Source organism: Schistocerca nitens, chromosome 5 (genome assembly GCF_023898315.1).
Source record: "Schistocerca nitens isolate TAMUIC-IGC-003100 chromosome 5, iqSchNite1.1, whole genome shotgun sequence".
NCBI lineage: Eukaryota > Metazoa > Arthropoda > Insecta > Orthoptera > Acrididae > Schistocerca > Schistocerca nitens.
The window spans coordinates 883,623,720-883,650,850 of NC_064618.1; the positions used below are offsets into that span (position 1 = coordinate 883,623,720).

Genomic DNA, 27,131 nt, shown 5'->3' on the forward strand with positions numbered 1-27,131 from the left:
GACATTCCCTTTGCCACTAGAAAAATTATTAAGTATTCCTGAGAAGAGTAAAAAGAACAGACAGACAGGTAGCCTCAAAACTTTCCACTACAAAATTAATTGTAATTACTGTTCCCTACTCTTACCAGGTCCTCTTTCCTTCCTAGTATTAAATGATTTAAATAAATCTGTCCTTTGGTGTTACTTTTTAATGTGAAAATTGAAACTGACCTTTTCATAAAAAATAAAATAATTAGTGCTGTGGATCTTAATTACTGTCTTCTTGGCTGAAAAAGGGTAAATTATTAATTTTTCACTTTTCTCCAGAGTGCAATGGAGTGCACTCAAGGTTAATGTTCTTCTTAGCAGCCAGCATAAGAAACAACTTTTCAAGATCCGCGTCATAATATTGCTCTGAAAAATGTTTGACGTTGTTACTGAAGAGCGAGTCAGGCGGATACGATTCTGAACAACTGTGATAGTCTGTGTAGGTAGGGAAAGTTTTACAAATTTTTGCTTTTCACAAAAAAGAATCTGTTCATTCCAAGAGACCCTGATATTAAACAGGGATCACACAGTACTACATAGCATTCAAAATCTTAAGTCTTCTGCTTGCTTGCACTTTGTATCGTAATTACTAGGAGAGGAAAGATGAGCATAATATTCACTCCAAAAATGAGAAAAATTTTACCTTTTAAGATGGGTGCGTATACTGACAAAAATTAATCTTTTCTTATATCTCACAGCAGTGGCAGGTGTCATTTCCTTTTTAACAATAGAACTACACCTGCTTTGAAAATATGTCCTTCCGTAGTCAAGTCTACTATCAGAGAAAAAAATCATTAGTAAAGTCACAGAATACACAAGTGTGTTAAAAATCACTGAACACTAACAAGCCAATAATATTATTTACAATGCTGCACTCCCACAGGCCAAAGTGACAGTTCAGGTTATGAAGTGATACTACAGCATATTTGGAGAAGGATTGTTTGCCGCTGCAGATACAATAACCATGAGTGGTTTAGCTGTATGGAGGAGACTTCTTAGTGTGGAATGGGTGGCAGCTCTTGGAATGGAGGTATTGTTGGTTAGTTGGTAGGTCTGATGTGGACAAAGATACTTACATCAGTACTGTCTTTGAGTTGGAGGTCAAGATTGAAAAAGGTAGCTTGTTAGGCTGAGGAGGATCAAGTGAAGCGAATAGGGGAGAAGGTGTTGAAGTTCTGGAGGTATGTGGATAGGGTGTCCTCACCCTCATTTCAGATTCTGAAGACGTCATTAATGAATCTGAACCACAAATAGGTTGGCATAGAATGGTGTGATGTGGGTGTCCACTGCTGTGCCACAGATTTGTATGTAGGTAATGCATTCAATGGAGGAGTAATCATGGGTGAGGATATAATTGGTGATGGTGACCAGGAAGGAGGTTGTATGTTCAGAGTCAGTTGGACATTAGGAAAGGTAGTGTTCAGTAGTGGCAAGGCTATGGGCATTGGGGATGTTAGTGTAGAGAGAGGTGCAATGACAGTAGTGAACAGGGTGCTGGATGTTGAAGGAACAGGTACTGTGGAGAGTTGCTGGAGAAGTGGTTGGTGTCTTTTATATAGAAGGGCAGGTTATGGATAATAGACTGAAGGTTTTGGTTCACAAGGGCTGAGATTCTCTCATTGGGGCACAGTAACTGGCCACAATTGAGGATTTTGGGTGGTTGGATTTATGTACTTTAGGAAGCATGTAGAGGACAGAAGATAGGGAGTGGTGGGGGTGAGGAGGAAACACACTCAGGGGAAGGTTCTTCGATGGACCTAGACATTTGATGAAGGACTGTTGATGCTGCAGTAATGGGCTCATTTTGGGATGTTTTGTAGGGGAACATATCTGACAGCTGGAGGAGTCCCTCCAACAGGTTTGCATTTGTTGGCAGATAGGATTGTAAGGTTAGGATCAGTTTTCAGATGGTGGGTTGTGGTTCTTTCTGCATATGTAAGTTGGTCTTCATGGTGGGAGTTTTTGGGAAAGCTGGTATGGCAGGGTTTGAGGTTAGGAAATTCTTGAAATAGGGGGTTATTTTTGAGCAGTGGAGGTGGATCACGGTTGGGTGGAGGAGTAAAGTGAGTCAGACAGAGTTCAGTATTGGTACTGGATTCGGTCTGATTGGTAGGGTTGGTGGCAAAAAAATATTTCCACTGTAATGACCGGGAGAAGGAGAAAAGATATTTAACAACTGACTGCATTTGTGTTTGGGACAAGCAGTAAGGTATTGAGAAGGGACTGATACTTCTGTGGGACTGTGGCTTTTGTAGGACAGGTTCATGACCGTCTGTTTAGATTCTGGGTTATGTATGATAATGAGAGAGAGTTTGTGAGAGTGTGATACGTGTAGTAGTTCTGCGAGGCAGGGTTTGGCTGCTATGAGGGTATGCAAGGGAGGTTTGATAGAGGCTCTTGTAGAGGTGGTGGATAATGGTAGTCCGAGGCAGGAGTAGGAGGTCACCAGTCTGGAGTGATCTTTTTTGAGATGGCATTGTGCATATTGATTTAGTTGTAGATGGGATGCACGAATTTGGTATTGTAGACCAGGAGAATTTTGTGAATGGAGAGGAGTATCGCAAGGAGGTTTCAGCCTGATTTATATGGCTTTCGAAGACTAGATTGTTCAGGGCTATGAACTGGTAGAATCTGACAGATAGAGGATCTTGCCACAGCCAGAGGTGGGTAATTTGATGGTCAGGCAGTTTGGGGGAAATTCCATGAGTTAACAAACATTGGAGGAACAGTATGTGGGACTGGGTTGTGGTTAGGGATAGGGAAGTTTTCTGTACTGGCACAGATAGAAGGAGCAAGCACCCATTGCAGAGGATAAAAACTTTGTAAACATACACAAAAATACATTTGAATATCTCAAAAATGCAAAACAAGTGAAACAGATGAATATAGTGTAAAAAAGATAAAACTGGACAGGTAAAGAAATAAGCAGGGGAAAATATGGCTTCTAGTTAACTAAATACTGTATTCATTAGTATCTTTCCAATGTACATTAAAAGGAAAATCTGTGACCAGTATATATTGCCAGTACTAACAAACAAAAGTGAAACACGGGTGTTATATGAGCAAATAGTTTGAAAACTGCATGCTGTCCAATGAGGAAAGGAAAGATAGATGTTTGACATATTTATTTATTTTTCATAATTACAGTCTGTTATCTGAGAAGCTAAAATAGGCCACAAAATTAACATTTTCATGCATAATAATAAATGTATATATTATTTATTCCTAGCACTTATAAAAGAATGCTAATACTTAAAAAGTCCTAATACTACAATTGCTTCCTACATTTCAAAACTACAATAAAACCCCTTGACCAATTTCCCAACTACTAATACTACTGTTAGTACTACAGAATCTGCTCTCTTCTTGTTCATTTACAAGGATACATCTAAACTGTAAATGGTTGTTTCCACTACTGGATCCACCCTCATACTGCCTCAGTCAATAGCCATTGTCTGCTTCACTGTAGACTGACTAGATACTTTGTAGCCATATTGAACAGATCCATTTGGCTTAATTCATGTGAATGATATTATGTATTTCTTCCTTTGAAAATAGCAAAAGCCAAAATGCACTAGGCCTTATAAGTGAATAAATACTGTGGTCAAGACATACAAAAGTGTTTGGGTGCAATTAGTGACCATGTCATCTCACCTCATAGTGCCTTTATGCAGTTTATAGCTTCATCTTTTTAGTGATACAGTGTGTGTGGGGGGGGGGGGGGGGGGGGTAGTGGTTGTGCACATGCTAAGAATATCATCCAGCAAATGAAACTGTGTCATAAACCAACAATACTCTGTAATGATGTCCTTACAAAAGCTATTCCAAGATCCGCCAACTTACCTGAATAGGAGCACACTAAGTATAATGACTGACATCTAGCAGCAAAATACAAACCCCGTTGCTGCTTTTGGCTAAAGATGTTCAAACATCATTTATCTGACACTGCATATGTTAATGGGTATCTCTGACATTCCCTTTTTTCATTTACAGGAGACACAATCAACATACCAGATTCCATTGTGGGACTGACACTACTAGCTATTGGTACTAGTCTTCCAGAAGCAATGTCAAGCATCATTGTTACGAGACAAGGTTAGTGTCCAATTTTTGTTCTCCATGTCATAGCCATATTTAGGTAATATTATATGGGACAGAAGAGGAGCTTCTATGTACTTGTTGTCAAAAGAAGTGCATTTGAAATGGGGGGGGGGGGGGGGGGGGACAGACATATAATGAAAAAGCAGTTCATTTACTGGGGAAGTTTTAAGCTATTGCTTAGTTAGGAGAGAGAGACAAATACAAAAGTGGAAGAGGGAAAAGGAAATAAGTACATATGGTGGTAACAGCAGGTAGTAGTAGGGAAGATGTAGCATAAATAACAAATCAGTGTTAAACTTTAACGAACCTACCTATTACCCCTTCGCAACCCTGTTGACGTGTAGGCAATAGCTGTTGATAGTCCATCTACCAATCATACCAACAGGTACCACACCTTTTATGAATGACAACAATCTACTATACATGCTGTCATTGGTTAAAACACCTCTTTGCTTTGGCAGTCGTCCCTATTACACAGATTTTGGTTTATTCGCATTTTATAGTGAACATAGTATAACCCATCAAATACACTTATTTGGGTTACAGTCTAATGTTTATTTTTTCATACATTGCTGTGATGTAGTAAATTGGTCAGACTTTAAAACTGAAAATACACCTCTAGAGATTGGTGTCGTGTTTTTAATTTTAAATTCTGGCCAACGCACTACATTTTAACACTTTTGAATAACAACAATAAGGAAAGGTTGGATTTGTACTCACCACATAAATGAGGTTTTGAGTCACAAACAGGCAAAATGAAACAGAATGCTAGAAATATTGTTTTCAGGCTAAGTCTTTCATCAGGAGTAGAAGAATCACATTTTTCACACATGCACAAATCACACACAGATGGCTACTCTCATCTCTGGGTGCTAAGGCCTCACTGTGTTAAAGACCTTCTCCATCCTCCCACTCCCCACAATGGAAACACTTTTTAACCACAAGTGCTACCAATCAGACTCAATCCAAAACCAATACTGAACACTAGCTAACTCAATTTACTCCTCTATCTGACCATGATCCACCCCCACTGATTCCTAATTATCCCTAAATAACTTTCCAGAATTTTCTAACGTTATGCCTTGCCTCACCATCATTCTTCAGATTCCTCAACATGGATAACAAACTCACATTCTCAGAAAGAATTTCAATCCACAATCTAAAGACTGATCCCAACATTATAATTCTACCTTCTGGCAAAGGCTTCACCACTGTCTTTATGAAGCACGGGAATTACCTGGCAGAAGGACTCCGCCAGTGGTCAGGCATGTCCACCTACAAGCCCTGCTACAGTGACACTATTACAGAAATACAGCAAGATCTACAGTCCCTTCTCAAATCCTCTGGTCTGTCCCAGGAACTCTCCCCTGAGTCTCTCTCTCTCCTCACCCTTACCACTCCCTGCACTCCTAACTTCTGCATGCTTCCTGAAGTACATGAACCCAAGTGCCAAAAATGCCCCATTGTTGCTGGTTACAGTGCCTATTACCTGTAACCTACCTCCTATATAAAAAACGCTAACCATTTCCTCCATTGATTCTCCACAGTTTCTGTTCTTTTACCATCCAATGCCCTGATCATCACTGCTGATGTTACCCCCCTCTACGCTAACATCCCTAATGCCCAAGGCCTTGCTGCTGTTACTGAGAACTACCTTTCCCAATGCCCAACTGACTCCTAACTGACAATCTCTTTCTCAGTCACTATCACCAACCATACTCTTATGCACATTTACCTCTACTTTCAAGCTGTCAGCTAAAAACAGATCTGTAGTACAGAAATGGGCACGTGCACGGCTCCCGCTTATGCTAACGTATTCGTGGGCTGTCGAGAAGAAACCTTCCTAACCACGCAGAATCCCAAATTCCTCACTTGCTTCAGATTTGTTGATGACATCTTCATGATCTGGACTGAGGATGAGGAGACCCTGTCCACATGCCTCCAGAACCTCAGCAACTCTCCCATTCACCTCACCTGGTCTCCTCAGCATGACAAGCCACCTGCCTCGATGTTGGCCACCACTTCGAGAATGCTACATAAGTACCTCCGTCCACATCAGAAGTACCGAGCACTAACAATACCTTTACTTCAATGGCTGCTACCCATTCCATACCAAGAAGTCCCTTCCATGCAAAAAATCACGTATGGTAATTCCATCTGATTGATCCCCACTGGGTTGCCACAGAGGAGCGCTCCTCTGCTCCTTTTGTGACTCAGTATCACACAGGACAGGGGCAACTGAGTCACATTCTCTGCCCAGGTTTTACTAGCTCTAGTCATGAAGTGAAGTGGAAGGAAGACAAGGATTTCTGGCCAGATGAGTATCGGGTAATATCAACAGCAGCAGAAAATGGTATAACAGGTGTAGGATTCATTATGAATAGGAAGGTAGGGCAGAGGGTGTGTTACTGTGAACAGTTCAGTGACCGGGTTGTTCTAATCAGAATCGACAGCAGACTAACACCGACAACGATAGTTCAGGTATACATGCCGATGTCGCAAGCTGAAGATGAACAGATAGAGAAAGTGTATGAGGATATTGAAAGGGTAATGCAGTATGTAAAGGGGGACGAAAATCTAATAGTCATGGGCGACTGGAATGCAGTTGTAGGGGAAGGAGTAGAAGAAAAGGTTACAGGAGAATATGGGCTTGGGACACGGAATGAAAGAGGAGAAAGACTAATTGAGTTCTGTAACAAGTTTCAGCTAGTAATAGCGAATACCCTGTTCAAGGATCACAAGAGAGGAGGTATACTGGAAAAGGCCGGGAGATACGGGAAGATTTCAATTAGATTACATCATGGTCAGACAGAGATTCCGAAATCAGATACTGGATTGTAAGGCGTACCCAGGAGCAGATATAGACTCAGATCACAATATAGTAGTGATGAAGAGTAGGCTGAAGTTCAAGACATTAGTCAGGAAGAATCAATACGCAAAGAGGTGGGATACGGAAGTACTAAGGAATGACGAGATACGTTTGAAGTTCTCTAACGCTATAGATACAGCAATAAGGAATAGCACAGTAGGCAGTACAGTTGAAGAGGAATGGACATCTCTAAAAAGGGCCATCACAGAAGTTGGGAAGGAAAACAAGGTACAAAGAAGGTAGCTGCGAAGAAACCATGGGTAACAGAAGAAATACTTCAGTTGATTGATGAAAGGAGGAAGTACAAACATGTTCCGGGAAAATCAGGAATACAGAAATACAAGTCACTGAGGAATGAAATAAATAGGAAGTGCAGGGAAGCTAAGACGAAATGGCTGCAGGAAAAATGTGAAGACATCGAAAAAAATATGATTGTCGGAACGACAGACTCAGCATACAGGACAGTCAAAACAACCTTTGGTGACATTAAAAGCAACGGTGGTAACATTAAGAGTGCAACGGGAATTCCACTGTTAAATGCAGAGGAGAGAGCAGATAGGTGGAAAGAATACATTGAAAGCCTCTATGAGGGTGAAGATTTGTCTGATGTGATAGAAGAAGAAACAGGAGTCGATTTAGAAGAGATAGGGGATCCAGTATTAGAATCGGAATTTAAAAGAGCTTTGGAGGACTTACGGTCAAATAATGCAGAAGGGATAGATAACATTCCATCAGAATTTCTAAAATCATTGGGGGAAGTGGCAACAAAACGACTATTCACGTTGGTGTGTAGAATATATGAGTCTGGCGACATACCATCTGACTTTCGGAAAAGCATCATCCACACAATTCCGAAGACGGCAAGAGCTGACAAGTGCGAGAATTATCGCACAATCAGCTTAACAGCTCATGCATCGAAGCTGCTTACAAGAAAAATACACAGAAGAATGGAAAAGAAAATTGAGAATGCGCTAGGTGACGATCAGTTTGGCTTTAGGAAAAGTAAAGGGACGAGAGAGGCAATTCTGACATTACGGCTAATAATGGAAGCAAGGCTAAAGAAAAATCAGGACACTTTCATAGGATTTGTCGACCTGGAAAAAGCGTTCGACAATATAAAATGGTGCAAGCTGTTCGAGATTCTGAAAAAAGTAGGGTTAAGCTATAGGGAGAGACGGGTCATATACAATATGTACAACAACCAAGAGGGAATAATAAGAGTGGACAATCAAGAACGAAGTGCTCGTATTAAGAAGGGTGTAAGACAAGGCTGTATCCTTTTGCCCCTACTCTTCAATCTGTACATCGAGGAAGCAATGATGGAAATAAAAGAAAGGTTCAGGAGTGGAATTAAAATACAAGGTGAAAGGATATCAATGATACGATTCGCTGATGACATTGCTATCCTGAGTGAAAGTGAAGAAGAATTAAATGATCTGCTGAACGGAATGAACAGTCTAATGAGTACACAGTATGGTTTGAGAGTAAATCGGAGAAAGGCGAAGGTAATGAGTAGTAGAAATGAGAACAGCGAGAAACTTAACATCAGGATTGATGGTCATGAAGTCAATGAAGTTAAGGAATTCTGCTACCTAGGCAGTAAAATAACCAATGACGGAAGGAGCAAGGAGGACATCAAAAGCAGACTCGCTATGGCAAAAAAAGGCATTTCTGGCCAAGAGAAGTCTACTAATATCAAATACTGGCCTTAATTTGAGGAAGAAATTTCTGAGGATGTACGTCTGGAGTACAGCATTGTATGGTAGTGAAACATGGACTGTGGGAAAACCAGAACAGAAGAGAATCGAAGCATTTGAGATGTGGTGCTATAGACGAATGTTGAAAATTAGGTGGACTGATAAGGTAAGGAATGAGGAGGTTCTACGCAGAATCGGAGAGGAAAGGAATATGTGGAAAACACTGATAAGGAGAAGGGACAGGATGATAGGACATCTGCTAAGACATGAGGGAATGACTTCCATGGTACTAGAGGGAGCTGTAGAGGGCAAAAACTGTAGAGGGAGACAGAGATTGGAATACGTCAAGCAAATAATTGAGGACGTAGGTTGCAAGTGCTACTCTGGGATGAAGAGGTTAGCACAGGAAAGGAATTCATAGCGGGCCACATCAAACCAGTCAGTAGACTGATGACCAAACAAAAAAAAAAGTCATGTCCAGAAATGAGAAATAACCTCCCCACCACTTCAACTTTTCTCCCAACGAGAGACCAGTTTGTTGATACCGTAGCTATAGAATGTTGACTTTGTTGGCAGAGCCACAGCCTCACCTCTGCTTGCACTGCTTCATATCCATCAAAGTGAACACCTCACAGCTGTTCTTTAAGTTTTGGAAACAGATGAAAATTGTATGGGGCCAAGTGGGGACTGTATGCAGGATGTTCACTGACAGCGAACCCGAGGCATCAGATTGTCACGGGTGATGCAGTGCCCTTGTGTGGTCTGGCATTGTCATGCTAAAAGAGAGGGTGCTCCATGTACGGATGACCTCCTCAAATTGATGCTTTCAGTTTTCTGTGGTTAGGAACTCAGTTACAGCATGCTGTTTCTCACAGACCGACTTAGTTATGTTCACACCACTACGTTACACACTGCAATTTGGAACCCTCTAGCAGCAGAGGGTGGCAGTGTTTGTCAGTGAAGTGAGAAAGTCAACTGAGTAATACACATCACATGTAATGCCTCAGTTGATATTGAGGACAGAATAAAAAATTCCGAGGCATTGCTTTTCAGCACAGCCTCATAGTATCTGCTCTTTGAAGACATTATGCAGCTACATTTAATTTAATAAGTTGGCAATAGGACAAGAAACCCTCAAAATAACTTACATATCCCCAAATGCTTAAGCTTTCAACACTCTACCTTCATAATTTCTTACAACTCCCAGTAGCCTGATGCCATATTTCAGTTGGACTATGTCACAATATCTGAAGACAAGTCACTCATTAAATACAGGGTGTACATAAAGTCCAGGAACACTTTCAATTATTTATTGTACAGATGCCATACACATGTCATTTTGAAGAGAAACCCTGAAAGTTTTTTTTTCATGTATACCGCCACAGCATAGTTTGGTAATTTGCCAATAGTCAGCGCTAGTCACAAACATGGTGACTTCAGGTGTGGATTGAACTTTCTGCGTGTTGGAATTTGACAAAAACAAGTGTGCTACAGATGTTCAATGGATGTTTAGAACCAAGTACGGTAAAAAGCCACCAACAAGGAAGGCCATTTACCACTGGTACAACAAATTCGTTACGACAGGTTGCTTGTGCCCGGCAAAGAGAAGCAGACATCCCAGTGTGAGAGAAGTGAATGTGGAGTGCTTACGAGAGACATTCGTAAGGAGTCCAAAGAAATTGCTGCATTGTGCATCCTGTGAACTCAAAATGGCTCCAATGACAGTGTGGAAAGTTCTGTGACAGAAGCTGTCTATGAAACCATTCAAATTGGAGCTAGTGCAGAAGCTCAATGACGATGACAAAGACAACCATTTTGACTCTTGTTTGCAGTTGCAACAATTGAATGAGGATGGGGATGGCATTGTTGATCACTTAATTTTCACATTTAGGGGGTAATTTCCTAGAATGTTTCCCTATCGAAGCTGCGGGCTCCAAATGATGGATATCATATTACGATTCTAAATTGATCACACAACTGTGGTTGTGGGCATTATGAGCATGTTTACAGTATACAGCAATGACAAAAGAAGAGCAGTACTAAAATAGTTGTAATTATGAAGGAAATGACTTGCCTCACTCGTCGTCGACATTGTCGTCATGAAAAAGTCCATTTGATGTGCATGCTAGGGGAAGCATTCCCTTTTTGCCATAACCTTGGCAGAATCTGCCAATGTCACACAAAAATATGGGTAGAGTGTCACATTTCCGACAAAAATTGAAAAAATTTTCTACATTGCATAAGCATGGAATTAGATTCTTCCACATGAGGCAATTGGCCAAAGAAACATCTACAATACCAGACATCCCACTCACTACGATCATAAATCATTTGGGTTTTCCTAGCATCTCACAAATAATGTACCATTACGCCCTTCACCACAGTCGCGTGATCGATTTAGAATCACACTTTCGATATATATAATTTGCCACCCGCAGCTTCGATAGGCAAAAATTCTTGGAAATTACCTTATGGGAAAGTGAAAAGGCACAATTGTTGAATCTGGGGTACAAAGCATCCACATGAATGCACTGAATTTGAGCGCATTTTTTGTGCCTTGACGCGTTGAAGGACCGTTCTTCTTCACTGAGAGCACTGTCACTGGATATTCCTACTTGGACATGTTGCAGCAATGGCTGATGCCTCAAATGCAATCGGACTCTCCATTCATCTTTCTGCAGGATGGGGCTCCACCCCATTTTCATCGTGAAGTTCGTGGGTACCTGAACACGGAGCTGCCACATTGATGGATCGGCCGTGGTACAGAAGGGAACAGCTGTGTCATAAAATGGCCTCCCGATCACCAGATCTCATTCCATGTGACTTTTTTCTGTGGGGACACAGTAAAGATCTGGTGCAAGTACTGCCTCCACCATGAGATGTAGCAGAGCTCCAGGAGAGAATACAGGAAGCAACTGCCACAGTTGATGATGCCATGCTGGAATGAGTATGGCAAGAATTTGATTACCGTATTGATGTCTGCCGGGTCACTCATGGTTCGCATATCGAATATTCTTAAAAAAAAATCTTTCACAGTTTCTCTTCAAAATGCAATATGTATGACGTTTGTACAATGTTTAGTTCTTGCGCAATAAATGATTGAAAGTTTTCCCCGATTTTATGTACACCCTGTATGCAGCAGGTACATGGCAAACATGTGACATTTACTTAAGATATATAACCTGTCCTCACCTAAATAGTGTTCCAAAAAGTGCAGAAAATCTTAGCCATTTAATAATGTCCTCAGTTCAGATATTGCACTCATGAAATTAGGAAACAATGTAGATGTTGCTTCTCTGGCACTATAATTCAAAGAATGGTAAATTCACTGAGTGTTTCAAGCAGGACTGTATCACCAAGCAATGGAAGCACTCAACTCACCAGTGAAGGAAAGCTGAAGTAAATGGTAAAATATTACCCTCAACAATGATTATCATTGAACCCAGCAGTGATGGAAAACTGAAGTAAAAAATAAAAAAATACCATCTTTGAACTATGTGACATCACAAAGTGCTAGCACTATGTTCTGGAGTTCTCTGGATGCTGTATGAACTATTTAATTATGGCCCTCCCAAATTAGTGCAGAGCCTGCAGATCATGCAGATCTTCCATATTACAGTTCCTGGTTAATCTAAGCTCATTTTTTCACCCAGTTTCATAGAAGCGGTGACAGAGAATATTTATTTAATTTTATGGTCCTCCCAACCTGGAGCCTAATCTGCAGAACATGTAATTTTGCTGTACTTCAATGGCCTGCATCTCCTAACTGACCCTTTAATGTGGGTTCACTTCTCATACACAGCTCAAAAGAACACTGTTATTCATGTGCCGAAATGACATGTGAAAACAGAGAATATTTATTTAATTATAGACTTGAGAACTTCAGAGCATGCCATTTTTCTGTTTTTTAGTTGCCTGTATCTCCTGATCTGCTTCATATTCTTAATTGATTTTACCATAAAAATCTGCAGAAACCAATTACTATTGGTTGGTGTAATGATATGTTATATTTATAGACTTTTAGCCTTCCCAAGGGAGTATGGAAGTTTTACATTGTTAAATTATTGCCCAGTTTATGGTGGCTGTATAATCACTTAAATACATTAACTGTAATACAAAGTACATTTTTATAGCCAGTATTTACTTCAGTTAAAACAGAAAATCCTAGAGGTCTTGGTCAGTATACAAGACTGTTCATTGCTATGTCATCCCCAGACAGGGGAGACACCTTGTAGATAAACCGTCAACTGCATTGAAAGCTCAAGGCAGCCCCAAATTTATAAAGATGTATTGAAGGCACCCAGCATTTCTTCTGGACTGCCAAATGCTTGGCTGTGTCTGGCTGGAGACACTTTTCTTTCATATTGTGAGTTATTGACATTGTAGTCATACAACATGAGATTTTTTTCGTTTTGTGAATACTATTTTATATTTCTGAACATTTAAAGCAAACTTCCAGTCTTTGCATCACTTTGAACCCCTATCAAGATCTAACTAAATAATTGTGCAGCTATTTTAACACAGTATTTCATTATAGTTTACTGCATTATCTGTGAAAACTCTCACATTACTATTAATATTTTACACAAGATCATTAATATACAACACGAACAGCAAGAGTCGCAACACACTACTATGTTGTTCCCCAAAGTTACATCTGTAACTGTCGATGACCCTCCATCTGACATAACTTGCTGTGTCCTCTCTGCCAAGCAATTTTCAGTCTAGTTACAAATTCCACTTGATACCCCTACAGTCATACAAGGTTATTGAAAAAGATGGACCCAATGTAGTTTATTTTTATTCTGTGAAGTGTAAATTGTACATGAATAGTCTACATTCCAATGAAACAAGGAAGTTTCAAAGTATTTTTAAGACAGGTTATAAATGTTCAGTGTGTCCCTCCTTTGCTGCATGGCAAACATCAAAGTGGTAGCCAAACTCGTCCCCACATGCGATGGAATCATATCTTGCATTACGGAGTTCACTGCAGTAGTGACACGATTCCGCAGGTTCACCAGAGTTGTTGGCAGAGGTGAGCCATAAACAGCCCCATATGAAAAAGTCACAGGGCATGAGATCAGGAGGTCTTAGTGACCAGAAGTGTAGAGGGAGGTCTCGATTTCCCACACGACCTATCCACCGCCGAAGAAGGGACTGATTTAAAAATTCTCAGATGTAATGGTGCCACTGGAGGAGAATGAAGTCTTGTGAACCTTTGGTAAGTTCAAGAAAAATGCATTGTTCCAACATGTCCAAATACGGTATTCCACTAGCAGTGCCTCCCACAAGAAACAGTGTTCCATAAACTTTTGCCCATGATAATGCACAGAACATGTTTAGCTTTGCTGAGTCTCTCTTGTGCTGCAATGTTGTACAGGAATTTTGCAGACTTCATATGTAAACATTGTGTCTATTCAATTTTCCAGAGATGGAATTTAGCTTCACCGCTAAATATTAAGTGCATTAGAAACACATTGCCCTCCATAGTTTCTGGCATATCACCAAAAAATTCAATATGCTGTTCTTTGTCATTCTCAAGGAGAGCCTGCACAAGCACTAGGTCTTGTACAGCAAATGACATCTCAAAACTTGCCATACAGTTGGTTGGGGTATTTCTAGTTCCATACTAGCTCCACTGGTTGACTTAACATGGACTACGAATTATTATAAATTCACCTGACATCACACATGCTGTTGGCATAGACATTTTTCTCTACAGGGACATCCAGTTTTTAGAAATTTCTTAGACGAATGGTTTATGTTTCTTCTAATTGGTGGTTAAATGCTGAATCAGAGATGAAATACCTGCAGCACTGGAACTGCCATCTCACTTCTTACAAACTCAGTATCGTAGAAAGCTGCTGCATCATAGCCATAACTGCCTGTTGGCGTGAGCACCCTAGTGGCCATTTACGCAACTGTCACTGCCCTAGTGGCTTAGCAGTTGACAAAATGAAACTTTGGACCTTCCTCTTTTCTTCAGTATGTAGACTCTTCGTGTCCCTTTTATATGTCAAGAAATGCAGATTAATTAAACTGGAGCCATCTTTTTGAATAACCCTGTACTTTTGACAGTACATGTAGGAGTGGTACTGAATGAAATCCTCTTTTGAAGTTATGAAATACTGCATTTTGATCCATGTACTTCAGGATGTCATGCAAGAAAAGTGCAAGTCGGGTTTCACACAACCATCATTTTTGGACTCCATGCTTATGCTTATGAAAATGCAGTAGAACTATCTGACAGTATAAAACATTTTAATGATGTACACTGTATGTTGTTAACATGTGCGGATGACGAAACAAAACTGTTTGCACGAAAAATGGTTAAGTCCCACATCGGGCATTCCCGGCACGTACAGCCAGATCACAAGTTGTGGCGATACTTTCACCCCATTCATTTTACAGGAGTGAGAGAATATTATTATGTTGGGGAGTAAATGATTTTTTAGAGCAGACATCTAGCAACATTTTATTTTTTGCAAAAATTGTGTTTCACATGCAGGAGAGAGTAACTGAATAATTATTCGATTCTTTGGTGTGAATGAAGTTGCTAATGATATACTTTTCGTCAGCTTATACATTCCAATGTAAGCACCAAGCTCAACAACAATCCTTTTGTCCCTTTTGTTTGGGAACACTGAAATTCACCATCATTCTCAAGTTTGAAAACAATCGGATCCAAATTAAGTTGCTGAAAAGAAAATTTTGTCTGTAGGCACAAAACTGTTTGCAGAAGTAAGAGACAGAATGGGAAAGCAGATGCAGCAGAAAAGTCGTTAAGATGAAAGTACCATAAGAGAGAATGTATGCGCTAGCAGGGATTTAATATGTGATTAGATCAGATTGTTTTCATTCCCTAGAGCCAAAAATGAGATGATTCTCATGAGTGTAGAACATGTCAGAAAGTATAACATAAGAAACATAGAACATTTGAATGTAATAGTCACTTCCCTGATCATTTGTCAGGAGATCATCAAAACATGTGAATACATTACAGTAAACTGGAACTGCTAATATTTACAAAATTAATACACTGTGAGAAAGAAACATAGTTATGCACTTTCAATAAATTCATCATAGACAATATACTTAATCTTCACTGTTGTGACCAAGTGCTGTCAAAACTGAAATCTAACAGGCATTTTTATTTAAGCTGGTCTAACAGTCCCTGTTAAGATATTCATCTATAGAGTAGAAGGAGTTGCCTATCAAAAGTCTTTGAAACTCTGTTTAAATTCTGCTTTATCTGAAACCAAGTTTTTGATGGTTGATGGCAATTTATTGAAAATGTGTGTTCCTGAATATTGGACCCCATTTTGGACCAAGATTAGTGATTTTAAACCTTTATGTAGATTGTTCTTATTACTAGTATTGATACTATGTATTGAGCTGTCAGTTAGAAACAGAGACATATTATTTACAACAAATTTCATTAAGGAATTAAATGCTGAGAATCAGTGATTAGAATACTCAGCTCCTTGAACAGGTTTGTACATGTACCACAAACAAATCGTATAACATGCTCTTGTGCTCTAAAAACCTTTGCTCGGTTTAACTAAATACCCCAGAATATGATCTCATATGACATAATAGAATGAAAGTAAGCAAAGTATGCAAGTATTGGAAGTTGAATAGCTGCTGCAACAATATTCATGTGACTTCATTCTTCACAAAGTCCTCTGTCATCTCTGTAGTGAACTGTTCTTCAAACTGAGCAGTATAACTATGAGGCTATGTTTCTAGAGCAAGATGGCTTATTCTTAATATGTGTTACAATGGGCATCCTAATATGTGACAGTATTGCATATGAGGACATGCTATCTCATATTAGCTTGCTGAATCCAGACTCATAGTTTTACTAAGTGGTTTGACAATTTTGTGAACATTGTGAAGCCCTCTGGTGATGATCCTGTTTGCTAATACTTTGTGAGCATCATATCACATTTGTGTGATACACAAAACAACAGAAAACCATGTCCACATCATCTGTTTATCACCCCATTCAACACATAAAATGCAGCCTCTTGTGTGGAATTCAAGGGTCTGTTTACAATGTGTTATTCCCAAGAAATAGAAACCCAGGTCACGAAGTAACCTTATTCTTGATTACATATGTATTTAGAGCAGCCTACTTGAGAGCAGTAACAATGGAAAATGCTATAAATTGTCTCTGGAAAATGGGGCTCTTCACACGTAACAGACATATACTTAGAGACAATGACTTTGCTGTTGGAATGTGACATACAAGATGCAAACAACAGAGTAGATGTGAGTCCATTTGGTATCCAGCCAGCTCCCAAAATTAACAGCTCACATCATGAGCCACCAGCTATAGTAAAATCAGTGCATTCTAAACCTGTCAAGAAGTTATTCTCATCTTCATACTGGAAACATTTTAAACAATTCAAAGAGAGGAAAACTGATGGAATCGAAGAGACAGAAGCAAAAGTTTTGTTCTTGGAAAAGAAAAAGAGAAAAACATGGAAAACACAATCTTACAATCATTCAAAGAAGAAGATGCTGAATGTGTATTCATTTATCTGAAGATTAAACTAAAGAAATGGTTTTAGTCCATGGAATATTATGCTTGGGCTCTCAAAGGGTGTTAACTTGAAAAATAACATTTGTATGCCCTGAGTGCACTTCTTTGCACAATAAATGTAAGAAATTTTGGAGAGACACTAAGGAAGAAAATATTCTAATGGAATTATTATTTCCTTGAGACATGAGTCTCAGCTTCATGAAAGCAAAAAAAAAATTATTATTTTAGAGTTTAGTGATCAATATTGTTTTCTCTGACTGTCGTATTTTAGGACATTTCTATTTTTATTCATATTGACTTTTTTGTGCGTTTCTTCAAATGTACATCTATTAAGTAGCAAGAATTCAATAAATAAAATTTAAAGTACAGTGTTTCACATAGATTTACTATTAACAAACATACAGGCATATTATCAAATATTGTAATATAAAGTAGAGTAATGTTAGGGGTGGGGAAGTTCTCCATCCACCACTGACACAAATTGTGTGCCTCATCTGGAGAGGCATGGAGGCAGCCTGCCTTTGGAAATATGTCTCATCATCCACAAGACTGTCCCTTGTTTCTAACACTAGATACCCCAGTTGATCAGGTGACGTTTCATTTTGGCCCCTAAATTCGTCAACATCAGCCCGTTGTGAAGACCACTGCTGAACTATTTGACTCACGTGAACCAGTGAGTGGTCCTGCTGGAACTGGATCACTCAATTTTGGTGTATGTTTAATGATGTGTACATACTGATTCATGACAAGATGAATATAGATTTAATGAAGTACTCCTGCCCTGTCTGATGATATCCACCCACAGCAGGAGACTTTGATGCGGCCAGCATGAAAATGTTGCACCACGTAATGTGGGTCGTAATGTAGTGTGGGTTGTAATGTGCTCCCCATAACATATAGATCATCATCAGATCTGAAAAGATGACACGGTGTCAGTCACGGTCTACATTCAGATGAGCGAAGGCAAGTCTATAAAGTTTGTGGTCATCAGAGAGGGCCTCTTTATTAGCACCCATATGGGCTCTAAGGGCAGCATCACGCAAACAGATGCAAACAGTTCGCAAGCGTCCAGGGAAAGTGGTCTCATTCTCGAGTTGAACTCTGTTGTCAGGTCACGAGTGGCCTACCGGGACCATCCGACCGCCGTGTCATCCTCAGAGGAGGATGCGGATAGGAGGGGCGTGGGGTCAGCACACTGCTCTCCCGGTCATTACGATGGTATTCTTGACCGAAGCCGCTACTGTTCGGTCGAGTAGTTCCTCAATTGGCATCATGAGGCTGAGTGCACCCCGAAAAATGGCAACAGCGCATCGCGGCCTGGACGGTCACCCGTCCAAGTGCCGACCATGCCCGACAGCACTTAACGTCGGTGATCTCACGGGAACCGGTGTATCCACTACGGCAGGCCGTTGCCCATTCTTGAGTTGAACAGTGGTTATAAACAGATGTTCCATATGGATGTCAGCTAACGTGTTGCCTCGGTGAGGCGTCAACACCTTTCTGTAGCCCAGCCTCGAGACCAGCTGGTTACTCATCTTTTGCCACTGCTTTACCAACTTCTGGGCACAGTGAGGTTGAACATCACACCTGGCTGAATCCAGATCTTTAAACACTGGCCTGTGGCTAGCACTGAAACCGTCTTACAGGATGACTGCCTGGACATTATCTCTAATGGCAGTAAATGACTGTCTTTCATATACCTGTCTGTGGTGCAGTGTGTTATCATATTTGGTGTACCTCAGATATATTTGTGTTACACTTGCAACACATCAACCAACAAAAAAATTGGTACTGAGTGGACGTGAACCTTCATTACTTCAGCAAAATTCCAGATCCTCAAATGCTGGCCCGTGGCTATCACATAACTGTACACATTTGTTCTCATCTGTTTATTAGAGGCAGAAGCATTTGACATTTCAAACAGGTGAAAGTGAATGTTATAATGTATATATAAAACAATATGCTATAATTATATGCAATCAAAAAAAAATCAAAAGTTGCATAACTAAAATTGTTACAGTAAGAAGGGAAGAAACACTGCTGTAAATGTGTTACATGAGGTGCTGCCACCGTTACCATTGCGTGTTGTGCTATCACTGGTACAAGCTGTACAAACTGAAGATACCTGAGCTTATGAAGACAGTTGTGTTGACTGTACATTTATTTCCTGTCCACTGTACAAAATATGTAGTGAAAAATCACACAATGGAAAATGCAGGACGGAATAACAACAGATCTGTATGGTGAGTAGCAGTCCTGTAGTAGCCAAAACCAACTGCGGGAATGCCTTGGGCTGCGGATCGGAGCCACCAGGCAGGGGACGACAGACCAACGACAACTGACAACAACCAACCACGACCGACTATGACCGACACAACAAGGAAGAGATAAACAACGGAGGCTTGTAGAAACCACAACACCAAACACCAAATGTAAATTCATTCGGAACCAGAGCCGGGCAAATGTCAACAACGAGTAACGACCAGAACGCAGTACTGCCGAGATAGAAACGAAATCCAGAGCGAGTACCAGACTGACTGGACTAGGGCAGAGCGGGTCACTATATACGAAACCGGAGGGAGTGGCTATTGGCCGCTGTCTGCACGTGGCGTAGCGGTGGCACCCTCGCTGTGCGAGGGCCGCTGCGTGGAATAGCCGCCGCGGAGGCGGAGCCCTCTATGGGCTGACCACGTCCATTTGTTCTGGCGCGTGTTCGACTTCCGCGGCGGAAGGTACTAGAAGTCCTTTTGACTTTATTATTTTATGTGATATAAAAGATTTATGTGGGGAGTAAGAACAATTAAAAAAGAATAAAATACTACCTGTTCTCTTCCAAGTTATGGTAAGTTATTAATTATTTCTTCCAGCAAATAACACTAACAAAGTATAAAATAGTTTTTCAAAAACAATATGGACTGCATGCCCAACAAAGTACACAGGTATTTTGTACTTAAGAGTAACTTCTGTTTTTCTGGTCTTGCTACATATGTAACAACAAGGAAAATTCTATTTTGTAGGACGAGGAGCAATGGGCATCACTAATGCAGTAGGATCCAACACATTCAACATCCTTCTTTGCCTGGGACTTCCTTGGCTGCTGAAAACTACAGTGTTGACTGGTGGAAATGGAGCCCACCAGGTTAACATCAGCTCTGGGGGGCTACTTTACAGTACAGTTTCTCTCCTTGTGACATTGTTGATGTTCTACATATGTCTTGCATGTTTTGATTTCCAGCTTTGTTCAGTATTTGGTACAATACTTCTTATCTTTTATATTGTGTTTCTAGTTCTTGCATCTCTCGTCGAGCTTAATATTTTCTTTCCAGTTAACCTACCTGTATGTGACAGGTGAAATAATATCATGTGTCAGACTCTCTTTCAATGTATAAAATAAAGTAAAAACATTGCATCATGTCAATGAAGTAAAATGATATGGTAGCAGAATGGTGCTGACAGTACATATAACACACAATAATTAATGTCATCATGGGAAAAAGCATGGAAATACTTCATTCATGAGACTGAACACATTTATAACAATCAAAGCTTGTAACAAGCACAATAACCACTATTATGTATTACATAGAGCAGTAGCCATTTTACACCTTTTGTAAGCTATGTGTGCACTAATAACAATGATCTTGTGAGTGTTCATCTCAACCATATGTTTATTCTTTCACTCAGTTATTCATTCACACATTATGATCCATAAAAACCATTGTCATAGTTTCTGTGATAGCACATGAGTCAAAACATTTATTATCAGAAAGATGCAGCTATGATGAATTGCATTGTGTGTGCTTTAAATATCAACTAACATCAGAGGTGGGCAGCATTTGTTATTTACGGGTATTTACCACATACTTCACACATAATATGGCTGCAAATATGTAGTGTGAAACTTATTTTTATTATTTGTCTTGAAATAACTTGTAAGATATAACAGACTGATTTCATTATTCAATTTTCTGAAGTGTAAGAAGCATTATGGTGTCTTTCCTCATTTTTAATCACGCAGTCTTGTTTCCTATAATATATTTTATAGTTAAATCTTATTTTCTATGTAGTCAGCCTATTTTACTATCCAATTTGTTTTTCAACCATCAAGTTTCTGGCATATAAAGTAATTTTTATTGTTTAGATATTTATTAATAGTGTTATGACTTCTTACAATATCCTGTTTGCCCCTAAAAAAATAAAAAGAGAAGAGGCTCCCCCGCCTAAAGAATACTTCCATCAGTTTAAAAACTCATGTATTCACAATATAGATCTGAAACACCAAAAAGCACATTTACAAGATGTCGAACAGAAAGAAGAAATCATTGGCACGAGCAACACTGGAGATTTCACGGACTTGACAAGCTTTCACCAAAACGCACAATTAAAAGAAATATAGCAGTCTGAAACTGAGTTCCAGTCTATTAACTGTACAGTAGTATGTATCATAGAAATCCAGCAACTAGTATTATTGTTGTATTAAGGACATGTTCATTCTGTTGGATTATGCCTTTGTATCAGAAAAGGAGCACATTTGAAATTGATATATGATGTTAGTTAATTAGAGAAGATAAACACTTTGAAATTTAATAATAAGTTTATTGCAGCCAAATAGCCATACAAATTCAATGTACAGTGATAATAATAAGATAAATTAGAAATTTCACATATTGTGATTTGCATAGTCACTTATTGTTTGTGTCCTTTTGGTACAGAGTTCTATATGGTAACGTTTGCAAATTTGGTGACACAGTTTACACTCACACATTTTGTTTGCTTCATGATATGACGTGTTGTTGCAAATAAGGTGGTGGAAACCATGGACTGCCAACCTGGTGATCACGTGTCTCATTTTGAAGTTTTCCTTTGTCCATGTTCGGTCAATCATGGCACCTGTGCTGTAAAATTCTGGAGGTATGTCTTCCCTTTTTTTCTTCAATGTTTCAAGTAGACTTTCCAAGGTGCTGCTATTGGGTAGCATCAGGATTGTCTGAAGGTCTTCAATGAGGAAGGGTTCCTTCGCCAGCAGGTATACAAGTCTCAATCGTGTTGTTTTGGACACTCCTATTGCTTTCTTTATATTGGTTGCCTTCACTCTTTCTAGTGTTGTTAGGTTGTTCACTGTAACATGTGGTCTAATAATTTTTATGCCGTACGTCAGCATTGGGAAGATTTTGGCTCTGAATAGTGCCATTGCTGTCTCTAGGCTAAGGGATCTGATGTATTGTATTTCATGTATTGCCATTATTGCTTGCATTGTTTTCTCTGTTACATGTTTTGTGAAACATTTTGCAGTTGTTTGTATTGTGACCCCTAGGTACTTCTAGTCCGGTACAATCTTCAGTTTTCTCTCTCGTATGAAGATTTCAGCTGATGCATGTGTTCTTCCTCCATTTCTGAGTACCATCATTTCTGTTTTCGCCACATTTATTTCGAAGCCATATTCGACACACCAATCTTCCATACCGTTTATCGCTTCTTGTAACTTTGCAATATTCTTTGCACGTATTACAATATCATCTGCGTATGCATATGAGACTACACCCTCCCTTTGGGGTATTCTTACAATTTCTTCTGCTGCAAGGATAAATAACAGAGGACTCAGTGGGTCTCCCTGTAGTACTCCATTTGATTGGAGTATCGGCTACGATAGGGAGAGATTGTCTGATATTCTTACTTTGTTCCATTGTAGTATTGTGCTTATAATTCGTGTCCAGATGTTGTTTTTTCCCAGGGTTTCCTCTAGTTTTTTGGTCATTAATTTTCTGTTTATAAAAAGTCAAAGGCTTTTGTAAAATCTATGAATACTACATAGAACGTTTCTCTGTCTTCAAGGGCTTCCCATACGCTCTTTAGCAGGAGTTCTGTTGCTGTCAGAGTTGATCCTCCCTTTCTGAATCCCATTTGGCTTTCGGGGAGGTGTTCGTCGATTATTTGCTTTATTCTTTCCGTTATTATTTTTGTGAACACTTTGGAAAGTAAGTTTTCTAGGGCTATGCCTCTGTATTTACTAGGGTCCTTGGGGTCTCCTTTCCCTTTATAAAGCAATTTTACTGTTGACTGACTCCACTGTTCCGGAATGGAGGCTGTCTCTATACACTGATTGTAGAGTTTTGTCCACATAGGCATTAGTATTTGGGCAGTGTCTTTCAGATATTCGCTATAAAGTCTGTCAGGGCCTGTAGCTTTTTTACTCCTGGTGCTGTTAATGGCATCTTTGATCTCTTCCGTGGTCAATGGGATCCAATCCTCAGTTGTTTGCAGCATTGTATCCTCTCTGCCCTCCGGTCTCCCTCTTAATCCTTCCTTATTCAGTACGTTGTCGAAGTGTGTCTCCCATATTTTCATCTCTATGTAATGTGTTTCCGCTTGTTCTCTGGGGTGTAGCACAATATATGGGTCTTTTGAGGCTTCCTTGACTAGTTTCTTTCCTTCTTTTTCCCCAAATGATCTCTTCTTTTCCTTTAGAGTTTTCTTATAGATGCTTTGTTTTTCGGCATAATTCCTGAGGAGTATAGGGTTCTCTACACACTGTTTTAGTTGATGTAGGCTTCCAAGTACATCTTTTCTTAGACTGTAACACTCTGTGTTGAACCATTTTTTCACTCTTCTTTCATATCTGGGGTTGGCGGCTTGTCTTAGGAGTTCTCCTATCGCTTCTGTTGCATCCTCTAGTCACAAATTGTCTATTAACATTTCGATTTGTTCTATATGAATGGATATAATGCAATCCCTGATAAGGTAAAGGGAGTTAAAACCGCAATAGACACGATCGAGAATGCTGTTGATGATCTCTCCAAACAGACTGGGACTCTCAATATGGAGGATCAAGTAAAGAATACTGTCAAGGCACATGCCGAAGCATTGTCCGGCCACTACCAGGAGTGGATTAAAAACAAAGACGGATTCATAGAAAAGGAGGTCAAGAACGAACTCAGGGAAACTGTCAAAAATGTAACCTTTGAAATGCTGGCAGCCCCTGGAGAAACAGGAGACACTGTCATGTCAGAATAAGACGAACGTTAGCTCAGCATTTCCCTGAATGGTGTCAACAGATAGTTGATGAAGTTCGTACACTCAAATGTTAAGTTGAAAATTCCCCACACCACGCGTCAGGAGAGTGGAATAATTCACCCCCACGTGATGAACAACTGCAGATACATTACCGTTCACCACTTGACAACGCTCAAACCCACAGTTCCACAGAAACACAATTCAACCAGAGTGCCAACCCACCAACTTTTGTCAGTTTGATGCAGAAGGAAAGTGTGATCAAGCATCGTGTTTTTCTGACTTTTCACCCACAGAAAAGAGAAATTCATCCTATAGTATTCCTCCGAAATTTTTCAGGAATTTTTCCGAATAGCTGGAGTGACCACCAACGAATTCAATTCGTTACTGGATATATCGTAGGAGATGCTGCCTTATGGGGAACGAAATGGTCGACTCCTGTAAAAGTTACAAGGAGTTCGAACAGATGTTTCTAGCTAAATCATTGAGTTCTGGTGTGCGGCAGCGCCTGAGAAAAGAGGTTTACAACGCCGAAGTGTTTAACAGCGAGCACGGTAGCCTGAGGAGATATTTCGAGAAATATTTAACGAAAATTAAGTTCTGGGATTCGTCGATCACCGCCAAAGGCGTTATTATGATCCTCAAAACAAAGCTACCGATTGTGATCAGAGAAAAGTTAGTAAACGTTTCTGAGAAAGATACTGACACCTTCCCATCGGTGTTAGACTTACGAGGACGCTAGAGTTAATGTTGGCAACGCCCACTTAAGTGCAGGCAGCCAGCACAACATAGAGTACGCAGGCAACAATGGTAGCCGAGCGACAGCCAGTACCAACCCCACAACGGTTTCAAAAATAAACATAGCACGTTCTCCAACAGTAAATACAAAACTAAGTACGATAACAGGAAGAGATACAGTCCAATATATAATTCGTCACCATAGCAGTACGGATACGCACATTCTAACACACAGTCCTGCTAGTATGGAAACACGCAACCGACCAACGGCAATTATCAAAACAATCAGTCTTACAATTCAAATCGCCAGTGGAAAGGAAATAAATGGCATAATCAAGGTGGACGCCAACATCCATCTTTCAATAACGGTTACACTCCACACAAGCCACAGCAAAACAATTTTGAGCCACAAAATGTACACTTAACGCAACAAGCGAATTGAGATTCGGAAAGTCTGAAGCCTAAACGCCAGCACAATACGCAAATTTATTATGCTCAAGCGAATACACGAGAAGAACAAGACCCATTTCCACCCGAGTTCGTGCCACAAAACTAACACCAGTTTGAGATGGAAGAAACTTTGAGAAACATGAACGAGCAGGAAAGTACACGCCCAGCAGAAAATTAAATGCAGCACCTTTGAGCCTCCTAGAGGATGCTGCACGTTTGTATGAGGGCACCATGTCCATTAGTCCATACAAAATTAATGCAATCAGGTATGACAAAGAGACGAACTTACAGGATGATCTAGTGGCAGACAATGGGACGAAAGACAATGGTGACGCTTGCGATGAACAAGTTCAAGCTTCCATAAGAATATCAATTGCCAATATACTGGTAACAGCCATCGTAGATAGAGGAGCTAATATAAATGTCTTATCTTTATGTTTATTTAAGCAAATATCTTCTGTATGCAATGTTTTATCACTTTCAATTCAAGGTTGCACCGTTTCGGGACCAATTGGTCCAATAACACAAAGCGTAAATCTGAAAACTCAGTTCCAAATCCAGATAGAGTCTATTTCAGTAACATGCATTTTTCTCATTGTTAAAAACCTGTCAGTGCCATGTCTCCTGGACATGGAATTCTTGAGACAGACGACAGCTAAAACTGATATCGAGTTTGGAACCTGTACTCGAGTAGTAAGTAAGTAGTAACAGTAAATTTGTTAAGAAGTAAATTGAAGGCAAAGTTTAGCGCCGCACATCAAACAACAGTACAATGGACTAAAAGACAACCGTACGGTCAGACAAGAGACATGACAGAGTTTGAAATTGCTAATGACGATGACTATAAAGACCTAATTCCCCATCAGAATGAATTAAACGTCAAAGCTGGTGAATCCACTGAATTGTACAAACAACAGAAGATCGAACTTTACAATTTGTTAATGGAGTACGTTCAAATATTTTCTAAGAAACCTGGACTAATAAAAGGCTTTGAATATCGAATGGAGGTGCTGCCCCATTCAGTCTACTGTAAAACAAGCTATTTAATTCCATATGCAAGATGCGAAGCTGTCAAGTGCGAGAATAGGAAAATGTTACATTGGAATGTGATAGAATTATCTCATTCACCTCATTCGAGTCCTTTATTGTCTGTACTAAAATCAGATAGTAGTGCAAGGCTAGTCTTGCATGCAAGATTAATAAATAAAATTATGGTACCCATACGAACGAGACCTCAGGCTCTTGAAGAGCATCTGCAGAAGTTTCATGAAGTTAGGTGTTTGACTACCCTTGATCTGAAAAGCAGTTACTGGCAAGTACAACTTCCGGGGGCATTTAGGAAGTACACTGCGTTTATATCTGCAGGTAGATCTTACCATTTCCAAGTCATGCCGTTTGGACTAAATTTGAATTCCGGAATTTTTATTTCAGTTCTTGACTATGTACTAGGTCCTGAACTTTCGGATGAGGTAGGCCTAACAGTCTATGTAGATGACGTTCTTGTAGCATCGAAAAATTGGGAAGATTATGTGGCCATTTTGCAAAAGGTATTTCAACGATTCATAGAGTATGGTGTTACAGCAAATTCAAGAAATCCAAGTTCGGGAAAAGCAAAATTAAATTTTTAGGATACATCATAACCTGACCCGGAAAAATTGTCTGCAATGAAGAACTTTCCAACCCCTGTTACAAA

At 39.8% G+C, this 27,131-nt stretch overlaps 1 protein-coding gene across 2 annotated transcripts in view; it reads left to right on the forward strand.

Moving 5' to 3' along the window:
* Positions 1–21,905, forward strand: part of LOC126259188 (sodium/potassium/calcium exchanger 3-like) — a 273,706-nt gene extending 251,801 nt beyond the window's left edge. For both annotated transcript variants that reach the window (XM_049955771.1, XM_049955772.1), the window contains 2 exons: positions 4,021–4,122; positions 20,260–21,905. In XM_049955771.1, coding sequence (XP_049811728.1) covers positions 4,021–4,122; positions 20,260–20,594 — 437 coding nt within the window. In that variant the 3' untranslated portion in view covers positions 20,595–21,905. The remainder of the gene's footprint in view (positions 1–4,020; positions 4,123–20,259) is intronic.
* Positions 21,906–27,131: the final 5,226 nt, after the last annotated feature.